This window comes from Bos mutus, chromosome X, assembly GCF_027580195.1.
Source record: "Bos mutus isolate GX-2022 chromosome X, NWIPB_WYAK_1.1, whole genome shotgun sequence".
Lineage (NCBI taxonomy): Eukaryota > Metazoa > Chordata > Mammalia > Artiodactyla > Bovidae > Bos > Bos mutus.
The window spans coordinates 112,588,989-112,601,365 of record NC_091646.1 but is presented as its reverse complement, the minus strand read 5'-3'; the positions used below and the strand labels follow the sequence as shown (position 1 = coordinate 112,601,365).

General features: G+C 43.5%; 1 protein-coding gene across 7 annotated transcripts in view; it reads right to left on the bottom strand.

The window, feature by feature from the left end:
• Window positions 1–12,377, bottom strand: part of ARHGAP6 (Rho GTPase activating protein 6) — a 541,907-nt gene that overhangs the window by 10,153 nt on the left and 519,377 nt on the right. For all 7 annotated transcript variants that reach the window (XM_070365358.1, XM_070365357.1, XM_070365359.1 and 4 more), the window contains exon 10: window positions 7,419–7,516. In XM_070365358.1, the coding sequence (XP_070221459.1) occupies window positions 7,419–7,516 (98 nt within the window). The remainder of the gene's footprint in view (window positions 1–7,418; window positions 7,517–12,377) is intronic.

Sequence of the window (12,377 nt, the reverse complement as noted above, 5' to 3'; positions counted from 1 at the left end):
GTGCCCATTGCAGCCAGCTCCAGCCTGCAGGAGCCAGATCGCTGAATGCTATCTGGTTATGGATCAGAACATGATAAGGGGAGGGGGCAGGAGGGGCCAAGCTGCCTTTCTCTGCTGTTCGGTGTCATTGTCCAAGTCAAGCAACCGAGGTCACCATAGCTGTAGCCCCCATGAGGGAGAAACCGGAGGAGGAGGCCAGAGCTAATCCCTGGGGGTGGAGGCGAAAGCGGTAGACACAGCCCATGGACCTCCTCAGTGGGGCTGGGGTCACCCCCAGGAACATGGGCAGGTGGGGGATCCCTCTTTCCCCAGCCAGTGTACCTAGCCATGGAAGCTGATGCAGGTTGAGTGCACATGGCGAACAGCTTGGGTAGCCCCTTGGCCTGGCAGAAGCACATAAGTTGACGTGTATATAGAATTCATTGTGTGGCAGCAACTGGATGAAGTTACTGTTAACAACTCTGATCACACGTCAAGAGAGGACTGAAAGAAATGAGGGGATGGTGACGTTGCATAGGGCCAAGACTCTGAAAATGTATTTGATAGATACTGTTTAAAATCATGGGCTTCCCTGATAGCTTAGCTGGTAAAGAATCCTCCTGCAAGGCAGGAGACCCCGGTTCAATTCCTGGGTCAGGAAGATCCTCTGGAGAACGGATAGGCTACCCACTCCAGTATTCTTGGGCTTCCTTTGTGGCTCAGCTGGTTAAGGATCTGCCTGCAACACGGCAGGCCTGGATTTGATCCCTGGGTTGGGAAGTTACGCTGGAGAAGGGAAAGGCTACCCACTCCAGTAGTCCAGCCTGGAGAATTCCCTGGACTGTATAGTTTAAAATTATTCAAAATCAATAGTAAAATGCCTTGTTTTATGCTTACAGTTGGTGGCTCTTTTATATGTTTAAAGTATTTCCTATTTATCATTTTAATTTCTCAGCAGAGGTCAGTAAGGTGGTGGCCAAATTTGCCCAAGAACCCACGCACAAGGGTTGTCTTTCTACACGTGTGCATATGCGCTCAGTTGTGTCCGACTCTCTGAGACCCCATGGTCTGTAGCCCGCCAGGCTCCTCTGTCCATGGAATTCTCCAGGCAAGAATACTGGAGTGGGTTGCCATTTCGTCTTCCCGGGGGATCCAGTCCCCCGGGATCCAGTCCATGGATCAAACCTGCATCTCCTGCACTGGCCAGCGGATTCTTTACCACTGGGCCACCTGGGAAGACTTGTCTTTCCACACGAGAGCCCACCAATTAATGAAATAAAATGATTATATTTATTCCTCAGAAGTCTCACTATAATATTGGGAGTTCAGAGTTTTCAAAAATTTTAGTGTCACTCCATTGCTTTATCATTAAATCAACTGGAAACAAATCCAGGACCTTCCCTGTGAGTATCTTTGAAAAAAATGAGACAAGCTGTCACTGATATCTTCTCTAAGATTTGCCTCTAAGCTAATTCACCTCTTGGAAGACAATTTTAAGTTCAGCGCTCCAAGTAAAGGGCTAAAATATTCATGTGTTTATTTACAGAAAATATTTACTCTAAGCAGTGAGACATCGTTGAGAGGCACATGGTGTTCTGTCTCTCTAGGTGTTGGAATTTCATGGATTGAGGTGGGGAATGCTGAGTGGATACACTGCCAGTTGACATGGGTTTGCCTCCATGACTGGAGAGCCTTCCCATGAGCCCTGAAAGCCTCGGGACCATCCACAGCATGCATGGCCAGTCTCGGCCAACCAAACAGGCATGAGATGGACACGGAGAGCGAATTGCTTTCTCACCCTTAGCTGGTCCTTCCAGGTCAGGGTGTAAACACGCTGGCAGGGTACTGTGGGCAGGCCTGCACTGCAGCCGGAGGCACAGAACTCGTTCTGTGGATAGACGGAAAACTCCGGTTCAATCACCGGAAATGGCCGGCCCGGCCCCTGGCTGAGCGACCCCAGTAAGGAACATCCTTGGGGATTTCAGACTTGCTTTGGTTTCATGATTGGTTCAGCTGGGAACTGATAAACCCTCCGTCTGTTGGAACTCAAAGCACATAACCATCGTCGACGCTGTTAATTGTAATTGGAAAGGAATCCACTGCCATAGCCACTCTGGATTTATGGAAGATTTTCACATTCATCATGTTCACTTCTGCAAAACATCCCTTATGCAGAATCCTAGGGACAAAGGCAGCCCGCTCCAAAGAGAAGCTGACATGGATCCACACTCCCACCAGGAGATAGACATTAGAACTTGCCCAGGTCTCCTAAAATTTTTGTTGCTATTTTGTTCATTGTAGATCTTTGGCGATGACATTGGTTTTTAAAAATTGCTACATTTAATTGTTGTTCATTTTGATGACTGTTTTAGCACACCCTTAAAACTGGCACCTCACTTTCCTCACCCTAGTCCCAGCCCTGCTCTGTTCTGTTGCAAATGCCTGTGTTTATCACACCTTGTCTTCTTTGATTCTGTTCTCATCCCCTACTTCCTTACATCCCTAAATCAAGGAGGGGGGGAATCTATTCTAAGTATCTTTGGAAAAAAAGAGCATATAATTCCAATAAATAAAGCAGACAAGCAATTAAAAAACTAGAAGTCTTGCCTTTTTAGTAATATAAATCTCTTCTAATCTCCTCTTGGCATTCCATTTTGGTTGAAGCCAAAAATGTAAGTAGACAAGCACAAGGAAAAAGAATGAATCCTCCTTTCACTCCCCCAGTTCAGTTGTCACATACAGAAGAGGAAACAACTCAAATGGAAGCATGAAATTCCCAACTATTACTAAATGTTTCATCTTTCAAAACAGAAATTATGATGAGGATGTTCTTGTTCTTGGTTTGACACTCTTTTGAAAATTTACTTGTCCACTCCAAATAAAATCTTATGCAGTTGCCATGTGGGGCACGGGAACCTAAAACCTTATTTAGGTATGTGAATTGATGGCACAGAACAGAAGCTTCAGGAAATAAATCAAAGAGTCGGAAGAGAATAACGAGGGAGCTCGTGCATATCACTGCACTTACAGAGTTCATTTTAGAAGCTACTGTTGCTTTCCACTCTGTGGTCTTCCTGAAAATCCTTTCCATTCTTGCCTTTTATAGCCCTTGTAGCTGAGTTTTCACTAAATAAAATCTTCAGAACAAGAGTTCTGTCCATTTCCATTGCACCACAGCTTATCCAGGTCCTCCACCTCATGACCTGCAAACGGAACCGCTTTCTGTCCGTTTCAAACTCTACCTGGCCTGACGCAATCAGGTCACCTTCCCAACTTCGGTGCCTTTCGTCCTCACCCCTCTTTCCATTCTAGAACCACGCCACCATCCCGATGCCAGTTAGATCAGGTGGACTTTGCCTTTTTCCAGAGTGCCACAACTTAACATGGATGGGTTCTCTCATGCCATGTTGCCTTCGTAAGTTACTGTCTCATGGACAGCAAGGCAGAATCTAGTGACACCCCACTTAAAACTACTTACACCTACTTACCAACTACTTTGGTAAGTAGTTATAAATGAACAGAATGATGAAATGCCAAGCAATGTGATAATGATCATTAACGAATACTAAGCATTTATTTAAAGCCGGATACTAATAGCCAAATAACTATAAAGTTAGTACGACTTTTTCCTATTTTTTTTTTTTTTTTTTGGCCGCATGGCATGTGAGATCTTAGTTCCCTGACCAGGGATCGAACCTGCACCCCCCTGTATTGTACGTGCAGAGTCTTAACCACTGGACTGCCAGGGAAGTCCTCATCCCAGTATGACTTTTTATCTCTAGTTTACAGATGAGGAAACTGAGACAGAGAGAGAAATTGATTTACCCAAGACAGCACAGCTAACTAGAAGTGGAAATGGGATCTGGACTCAGGCAATCTGGCTCTGAATTCAAACCTCATGACCAGCATTTTATATCATATAAGTGTGTGCTATTGATGGGTAATTGGCATGCCAGTGTTGCCAGCATTGGGGTCCTGCAATTTGTCAGCACTGTAATCTATCATGACCACGATCACTCTAATTCTTCGCCACTGCTTCTTGGTTTAGGCATCACCTCTAAGCTTGCCATTTAAGGGCTTCTGCCCTCTGTGCTGGCCAGCTTTTTTTACTGTGTCCCCAGCCAGCTGACATATTTACTTTTATGACCAGGTCCTGGTTCAAGCTCCCCAAACATCCAGGCCTATTGACAACCTCTCCAGCCCTACAAAGTTCCCTTCAAATCCTTGCTCTTCTCAGAAGCTATCCATGAGACAGCAGGAAACATTTCTTTCTCTTCTCCAAAGTTCATGTGGATTTATGGTCTGGAGCACTGGTTGCCTTCTCTGTCAACACAGAGCCCCCTTTGGAATGTAACAAATCACCTAACCTCAACTCTCTGGATGACAGGAAATATGTAGTATCTACTGGGGCAGCTCTCAGCTGGCAGTTCTTAGCCTGGCCACTTGAGAGAGAATCACATGAGGGCTTTGAAAATCCCGGTGTCCAGACTGCACCCCAGAATAAGTGAATCTGAATCTCTAGGGGGGCACCCAGGGGGAGGTATTCTTCAGGTTCCCCAGGTGATTCAAATGGGGAGACAAGGCTGAGAACCAGGGACCCAGCACATACCATTTGTCCCTTGGAGTATCAACAAACCTGCAAGCTCTTAAAGATGTGAGCTTTTATAAATAGGATGGATAAACAAGAAGGTCCTACTGTAGAGCACAGGGAGCTATACTCAGTATCTTGTGATAAACCATGTTGGAAAAGAATCTAAAAACTGAATGTATATATATGTGTATACATATATATATGTACATATGTGCACAACAGAATCACTTTGTGGTATGGCAGAAATTAACACAATGTTGTAATTCAACTATACTTCAAAAAAAATTGAAAAAAAATTGCCTTGAGATTTTAAGCTTTTGCTCCTCAAAGTGTGGACCATGGCCCAGCCATATCACAGTTCCATCTGAGGGTCTGTTAAAAATGCAGTTTCTCAGGCTCCCTCCCCAGACATACTGATTCAGAGAGTTTTTTTAACAAGAACTCCTGGCGATCCAGATGCACAGTAAAGTGGAGAAGCACGCTTTAAAGCCTGCAGAGACTATCTACAGCTCGAGGGTTAGGACTTGCAAGCCTCAAATGGCCATTAAAAATCCATATTTATTTGTTAATGTATGTATTTTCATTTCCTGGCAGCATTATCATCCTTCTGAGCTGCTGTCTGACCTGTATCCAGACGGAAAAACTAAACACTCACTTCTCCTTACTTAGTCAGTCTTCTCCCAAAGATTTCTGTTCCATGGCACTCATCTCTGCCATCTTCCATGCTCCTGTGAGCTCACCTCCCTTTCCTTGAAGCCCTGTCACTCACCTAACATCTTGGAATAGGGTCAGCTTGCCTAGGCCTTGCGATTCTTGTTCCTATGGGGACAGGCAACAGAAGAGGCCAAACCACTCTACAGCTTGGGATGGGCTTAATATGATTCCTCCTTTTCCTAAGATCAGAGAAAGAAAGGCCCATTTATTGGTGTTTATATGCAAAGAGTGTACTTGAAAACCACACAGAAATAACTTCTATCACCTATTCTTCAACGTATAACATTCATGTGCTTTTAAATGCCATGTAAAAGCAAGAAATTCGGCAAGTCAAAAATCAGTGTTTTTTTTAGGTGTGTGTTTTCTAGCTTTCCCTCAGAGAAGTGGTTTAAAGGCAGCTTGACGGGGGATTCACAGAGAGAAGGCCACAATGTCTGTTCCCTTGCAGGGGAAGGAAATAAGTAAGTTCCTTTAAATTCTGGTCGCACAAGATCTACTGCGAAGAAAAGCCCTGTGTTAGTTTAAATTAGAATCTACACCTTGATGATAGCTAGGTATCTCAGGAAAATTTAAGAAAGCCTAATTTTCTGATATGAAAAGTAAGACCATGAAATGCTAGCCCATGTATATAATTTGAATTAATTTTTATTCTCCCTTGCTCTTAGGGCTTGAATCTAGGCAGAATGTCTTACTTGAAGTAGAAATTATCTTGATAATGATTTGCACAGAAATGGATTTTAAAAAGTGCTCTTGAAAGGATGATCCACTTAAAAATTCTTCACTGCTCTATAGGACACAGAGTGAAACTGAACTGAGCAGGGTTATGGACGTAATGACCCAGAAAAGAAGGAGGCCTGAGCAGTGTGCAATTTCTTTCCACCAAGTTTCTGTAAAGAACATAATGTTTAAGCATTTGAAATAGTTTTAAATGAAAATTAGTACATCAAACTCAACATCAGTATAAAAGAACAATTTAATGCATGTCCATCTTTCCAAGATACCACTGAATAAGACAGACCATTACAGTATTTATGTATGACTAAGAGAGAAAATGCTATGAAGACATGTCACTGATTATAAGATTAATCTCAAACTTATGGATACCAAGGAGGGGAAGGGCTGGGGTGGATTGGGAGATTGGAATTGACATATAACACCACTATGTGTAAAATAGATAACAAATAAGAACCTGCTGTATAGCACAGGGAACTCTACTCAATGCTCTGTAATGACCTATATGGGAAAAGAGTCTGAAAAAGAGGGGATATGTGCATATGTGTAACTGATTCCCTTTGCTGTACACCTGAAACTCACACAACATTGTAAAGCAACCATACTCGAGGGTTTGGTGCCTTGATGGCAACATCGCTCCTGGTTCATGATGCAATATTGTCCCCTTAACTGGCTTTGTTAAATATTTGGCGCCCTCCATACACTCTGCCTCTATAGCCAATGGTGAAGAGAAATCATAAAATCTAACCAGCAGAAAAAATTCAGTGCTTCTCCTTTGGGGGAAAAAATGGTGGCAAACCATAGCCTACAGGGAGGCTTGTATTTTCCTCATTGCAAACATGGGGGCCTGTGGAGACCAGTGTGCATTTCTATCAAAAGGATGCTAGCTATAAAGAGTGGGCAAGTCGAGAGGGTGAACATGTCTCATTTCAAATGGCCACCTAGGCCTTGGCTGAGGCCTGTCCTGTGGTTTGGTGATGCACCTGTCCCGCTGGTGAGTTACACAGGTAAGATGCATCCAGGCGCATCCTTGGGGGCTGCTAAGCACAGTTTTAAGCACTGTAGAAGTGGAATCACTGATGCATATCACTGTCAGTTCCTGCACTTCCTGCCAGTGTGATTTAGTGGCTTTTTCTTTTTTTTCTGGTAAACACAGTCTCAAGGGGCTGGAAAAAGACAAAAAATGAAGCAGAAAAATCCCCAAAGGCATTTTGTAATTTGACAAGTCAATTGGTAAGACAAGGATTTTCTTTTTAGGGGGACAGATCAGATTTGCCAGGAAGTCACCAAAATTCCACTCAAGTCACCCTTCGTGGAGTTATGTAAACTTTTCTAATTCTTTGGAAATGGAAATAGACATCCCCGAGATGATTTGAGAAGATGGGAAAACAAGCATACTCACGAAGACTGGGAGGCCTTCCTTCTGAGTAGATAATCCACCACGTCCGGATCGGTCTCTAACAGGCTGATCAGCACTTCATTCTGCAGATCCGGGGGAACCTGCACGGACCAAGTGTCAAGGCATAAATAAAACCACTCCAGCAAGAGGTGAACTGTGGTCACTGGCAGGCTGACAATAGCATCTAAAAGGATGCCTCAAAAGTTATCTACAGTCTATGGGGTCACACAGACAACAAAAGTTATAAGAGAACAGAGGGATTTGTTGGTGAAAACCAAATCTACACCAATCCATGCAGCCAGTTTCATTCTTAGAACAAACTGGATGATTACCAGAGAGTCATACTCACTGGGCTTCCTGGTCGCTCAGACTTACTGTAAAGAATGTGCCTGCAATGCAGTAGACTTGGGTTAAATCCCAGGGTTGGGAAGATCCACTGGAGAAGGGAATGGCAACCCACTCCAATATTCTCGCCTGGAGAATTCCATGGACAGAGGTACAGTCCAGGGGGTCACAAACAGTTGGACATGGCTGAGCAAATAACACTTTCACTTCACTTTCATATTCACTACTCAATTCAATTCAAGTGGGGTGAACTGTCACTCCACTTGTGACTGGAGATAGACCCTAACCACTTGGAACCCTCTGTTGCTTGGACTCAATTTTCTTGACTTTGAATGAGCAAAATATCGTGGTTAAGAGGACTGGTGTTCATAACTTCTTGTCCAAATGGGGACACTTTCTAAGTTCATATTTATAATTATGCCAAGACAACAGGCAGAAATGGGGACTGTCTTGGGTGGTTCTGGAACATATGATTGGTTTATTGGGCACAGACCCTGCAGCCAGAGGCTGCTTGTGTCTGAGTTCCAGTATATGGCTGTTGGGCTTTGGGCAATGGATCTAACCTTTCCATGTCTCGGTGTTCTCATCTGGAAACTAGAGACAGTAAGAGGACTCACCAAAAGGGCTGATTGACGTGGTGATGTAAAGGACGCATTACATGTTGAGAACTTAGAAACACCACCTGGCAGATAGCAGACACTCAAAAAATGCTGCTACTACATTTGCAGATGCCACTTTGCCATTCAGTGCCTGCCTCCACTTGTTTCTTGCATCCTGGTCTATCAACAATTAAGAGTTTTTGCTTCACAGTGGGATGAGGCATGCTCTAGAATGTTATAGATGAGCATCATGTGTTTCTCTAAGCTTAATCCTCAGGGCATGAGAGGACGGCCTTCCAATCCTAAATCACTCATGTAGGACTTTTCTAGAAAACAAGATTGAACTTGGCTCCAACGGTTTTCTACTCTGTAGATGCTCAACCAAAGGAAATTTCAACTATTGAGGGAAAATACATTTTCATTCTGATTCTCTCACATGTGAGCTCAGAGACAAGACTCTTAAAAACTGTGGGGACAAGTCTTCTGAGAATAAGTGGTTGGTGGAAGAATTTGCCTCCTGCCTCTTGCAGAACTCAATTCATCTTAACTCTAAGAAGCTGGAAACAATTTTATTAAGAAGAACAGGGATGAGAAAGCAACAAAATGTTTTCCTCCTTTAATAAATCTGTTCTTCCTACTTCATTCTGAATCTTCATTAATGACTTTGTCAAACCCTAGTCACACAGGCTAAAAAGCTGGGTTGGATTCAAGCTTCTCTGTGTCCTTTCCCCTCCACATTCAGAGCCAGGAAACCCACTTGATTTCATCTCCAAGATGCCTGTTACTTCTTCCCTCTTTTTTCCATTCCAGCTGCAATGATCCAAGTTTGAGCCCTCATTATCCCTTTGGAGTTCTCATCTGTTAGCCATTACCAGCTTTCATTTCCCTGACAGTCATACTGCAAGTTCCCTCTGAAAAACTAACGGCTCCCCAACCTTCAGCTTGAGGGTGAGGTGTGCCCTCGCCTAAACCAATGAGTCTTTCATCCCCAGACTAAAGCGTGGGTGCTTGAGTGCTGAGCATGGGACTTCATTAGAAGCAATGCAAAGCTGTAAGAAGTCCCCAGGGACTTGGGAGAGACAGGATACAGGGCCTGAAGATAGTGCTGACAACTGAAGAAACAATTCCAAGAAATGGAGAGAAAGAAAAAGGGGTCTCTTGACATCATTTGAGTCCCAGGTAAAGCCATGCCTGAAGCCACATTTGCTCTTAGATTGTTCAGCTGTGTGAGCCCCCAAATTCCTTAAGCTGGTTTGAGCTTTTAATCGAAAACAAAGATCCATCTTAGATGAGCCTTTGATACAACAGCTTGCTAACCTGTTGTTGTTCAGTCACTCAGTCATGTCTGACTCTGCGACCCCATGCACTGCAGCACGCCAGGCTTCCCTGTCCTTCACTGTCTCCCGGAGCTTGCTCAAACTCATGTCCATCGAGTCAGTGGTGTCATCCAACCAACTCATCCTCAGTTGCTCCCTTCTCCTCCTGCCTTCAATTTTGCCCAGTATAAGAGTCTTTTCCAATGAGTTGGCTCTTCGCATCAGGTGGCCAGAATACTGGAGCTTCAGTATCTAACTTGCGTACTCTCTGTTTCCCTCAACACGTATGTCAAATTTCTTCTCTGGTTGTCACAATGCTCTGATCAAGACACTTGACCAAAACCCTTTTTAATCAAAGCCATCCCCTCACTTGCTTGCCTCAATCTGTTCCCATCTCTGCCCCTAGCTGTCATACCCACACACATTCTACTTCAGTACCATTGTGCGTCTCACTCTGACCTTTTCCCACCTCATCCCTTTAATTCATTACATAAATATTTGGTGAATGCTTCCCGAGTGCCAGGCACTGGATTCTGGGATTCAGCAACAAACCAAACAGACAAGAATTCATATCTCCTTGAAGCTGACAGTGAATATGGGAAGACTGGCACTAAAGAAATAAACAGAAAACATAGCAAGGATCACCTGGAGAAAGATAAAGCCAAGACAGGGAACAAAGAATCCTGGGTGGGAGCGTGCCATTTAAATGGGATTGTCAGAGAAACTGACATTTTAGCAGAGAACAGAAAGGAGGAAGGAATTGGAGAAAATCATTCCAAGGAGAAGGGAGAAAGAAACAGCAAGATGCTGAGTCAGGAGCAGCGAGGAGGCCAGGGAAGTTGGAACAGAGTGAGAGGAAGAAGGCGAGTGGTAGGAAGGAGGTCAGGTAACCAAGGCCAGATGTTGTGGAGTCTTACTCCATGATAATGATTTCTGCTCTCAACCGAAGTAGGCAGGGAGCCTCTGGAAGTTCTGAGCAGAAGACGAACACAACTTGTCATCACTCTGGCTACCGAGGTGCTAGGAGATTGCAAAGAAGCAAAAGGTGAAGCTGGGAGCGCAGATGAGGGAATTGTTGTCGATACATCCAGAAGAGAGTAAGGGAGGGCCAAGCCAGCGTGGTGAGTGGATGAGAAATATTTGGATCCTGGAGACAGTGAAAGTAGAGACCATAGCAGCAGCTAATCGACCGGGTGGAGAGAGACAAGGAAGAGGAGAGGGAGCAGGGGATGAAGAAGAGAGGCTGACGTCAACGTTCCCAGGAAGGACTGGCTTGCTGTTTACTGATACAGAGAAACTGCAGGATGAGGAGGAGGCTGGGGGTAGAGCCTAGGACTGTGGCTTCCCTAGTGGCTCAAACAGTAAAGAATCTGCCTGCAATGCAGGAGACCCAGGTTGGCTCCCTGGATCGGGCTTATCCCTGGAGAAGGGATAGGATACCCACTCCAGTATTCTTGCCTGGAGCATCCCATGGACAGAGGAGCCTGGTGGGCTACATTTCATGGGGTCGCAAAGAGTCAGACACAACTGAATGACTAGCACTTTCACTTCACTTAGGTATAAGAGTGAGAGGCCTGTGAGACATCCAAATGAAGGAAAGCTCTACTAAGTGATCAGGAATAAGGGTCTGGGGTTCAGGAAGAGTCCTGGGTGGAACATAGAAATTTGGGGGACACACATATAGATAGTACTTAAAGCTCGGTGACCAAGTGCAATGGCCTAGGAATGAGAATGGAAGAAGAGAGGAGCAGGACTTTAGGTCCAGAATGGGAATATCTGTTCTCTTACTTTATTGAATACATTAAATCAATTAAAAGACTGACAATGTTTACAAACAATATGACCCAACAGATACACATGATTCCATCAGTTTTTCTAAAAGTAAAATTCAAAGGGTGAAAATGAGAAGAGAGGGAACTCATTAAAAAAAAAAAATGAACTGCGAAGCAAAAAATGGTATAGGCCAACAATGTATACAATAATTTTTTTTTTTTAAAAGAAACGTTCACGAGCAAATTAGGAAAACTATGTGTATTTTTGTCCAGTTAGTTTAATTTAAAATTTCCTATGCTTAGACATGTAATAAAAAATTTTGCTCCAAGCGCCAAATCCATTCCCACTAAGAATAAACAGTTGGAGTGGATGGCCTTCAGAGTGGTGCAAACATCACAATATCAATTCTCTGATCAACTCAGGTTCATTATTAGAATAGCTTACATGAGGGATCATTATTTGAAAATAACTTTGCATACATTTTCAAAAACCATTCTGCAATTCAGAGTTTTACTCATTCAACTAGGCTTCATTCCTAACAAATTACAATTACTGACGTTTATTTTCGGTAGCATATGTGACCTTTACTTGGTAAGCAATGCAAATAGAAAGGGTCAGTGCTATAACCCTATCTATAGTTCCTTTCTAAAAGACTCTTGGTACTATTTTGCCTTGGAGACACTATTTACAAATGACTGAAAAAATATAGCTTAACTATGTATGGATCTGTGTATTGCAGGAAGGGTAGGTACTATTTTCCTATGTATTACACAAGACTGACTACAGTGTATAATACATAAGCCATTACTTTAATTAATTTATTCATAGCCCATCTTGTTACAACATGATTTAAAGCAGCTTTCAGAATTCACATGATAAAACCACGTTTGTTTAAAAAATAAAGGAATAGTTCAGAAAATTGGAGCCAG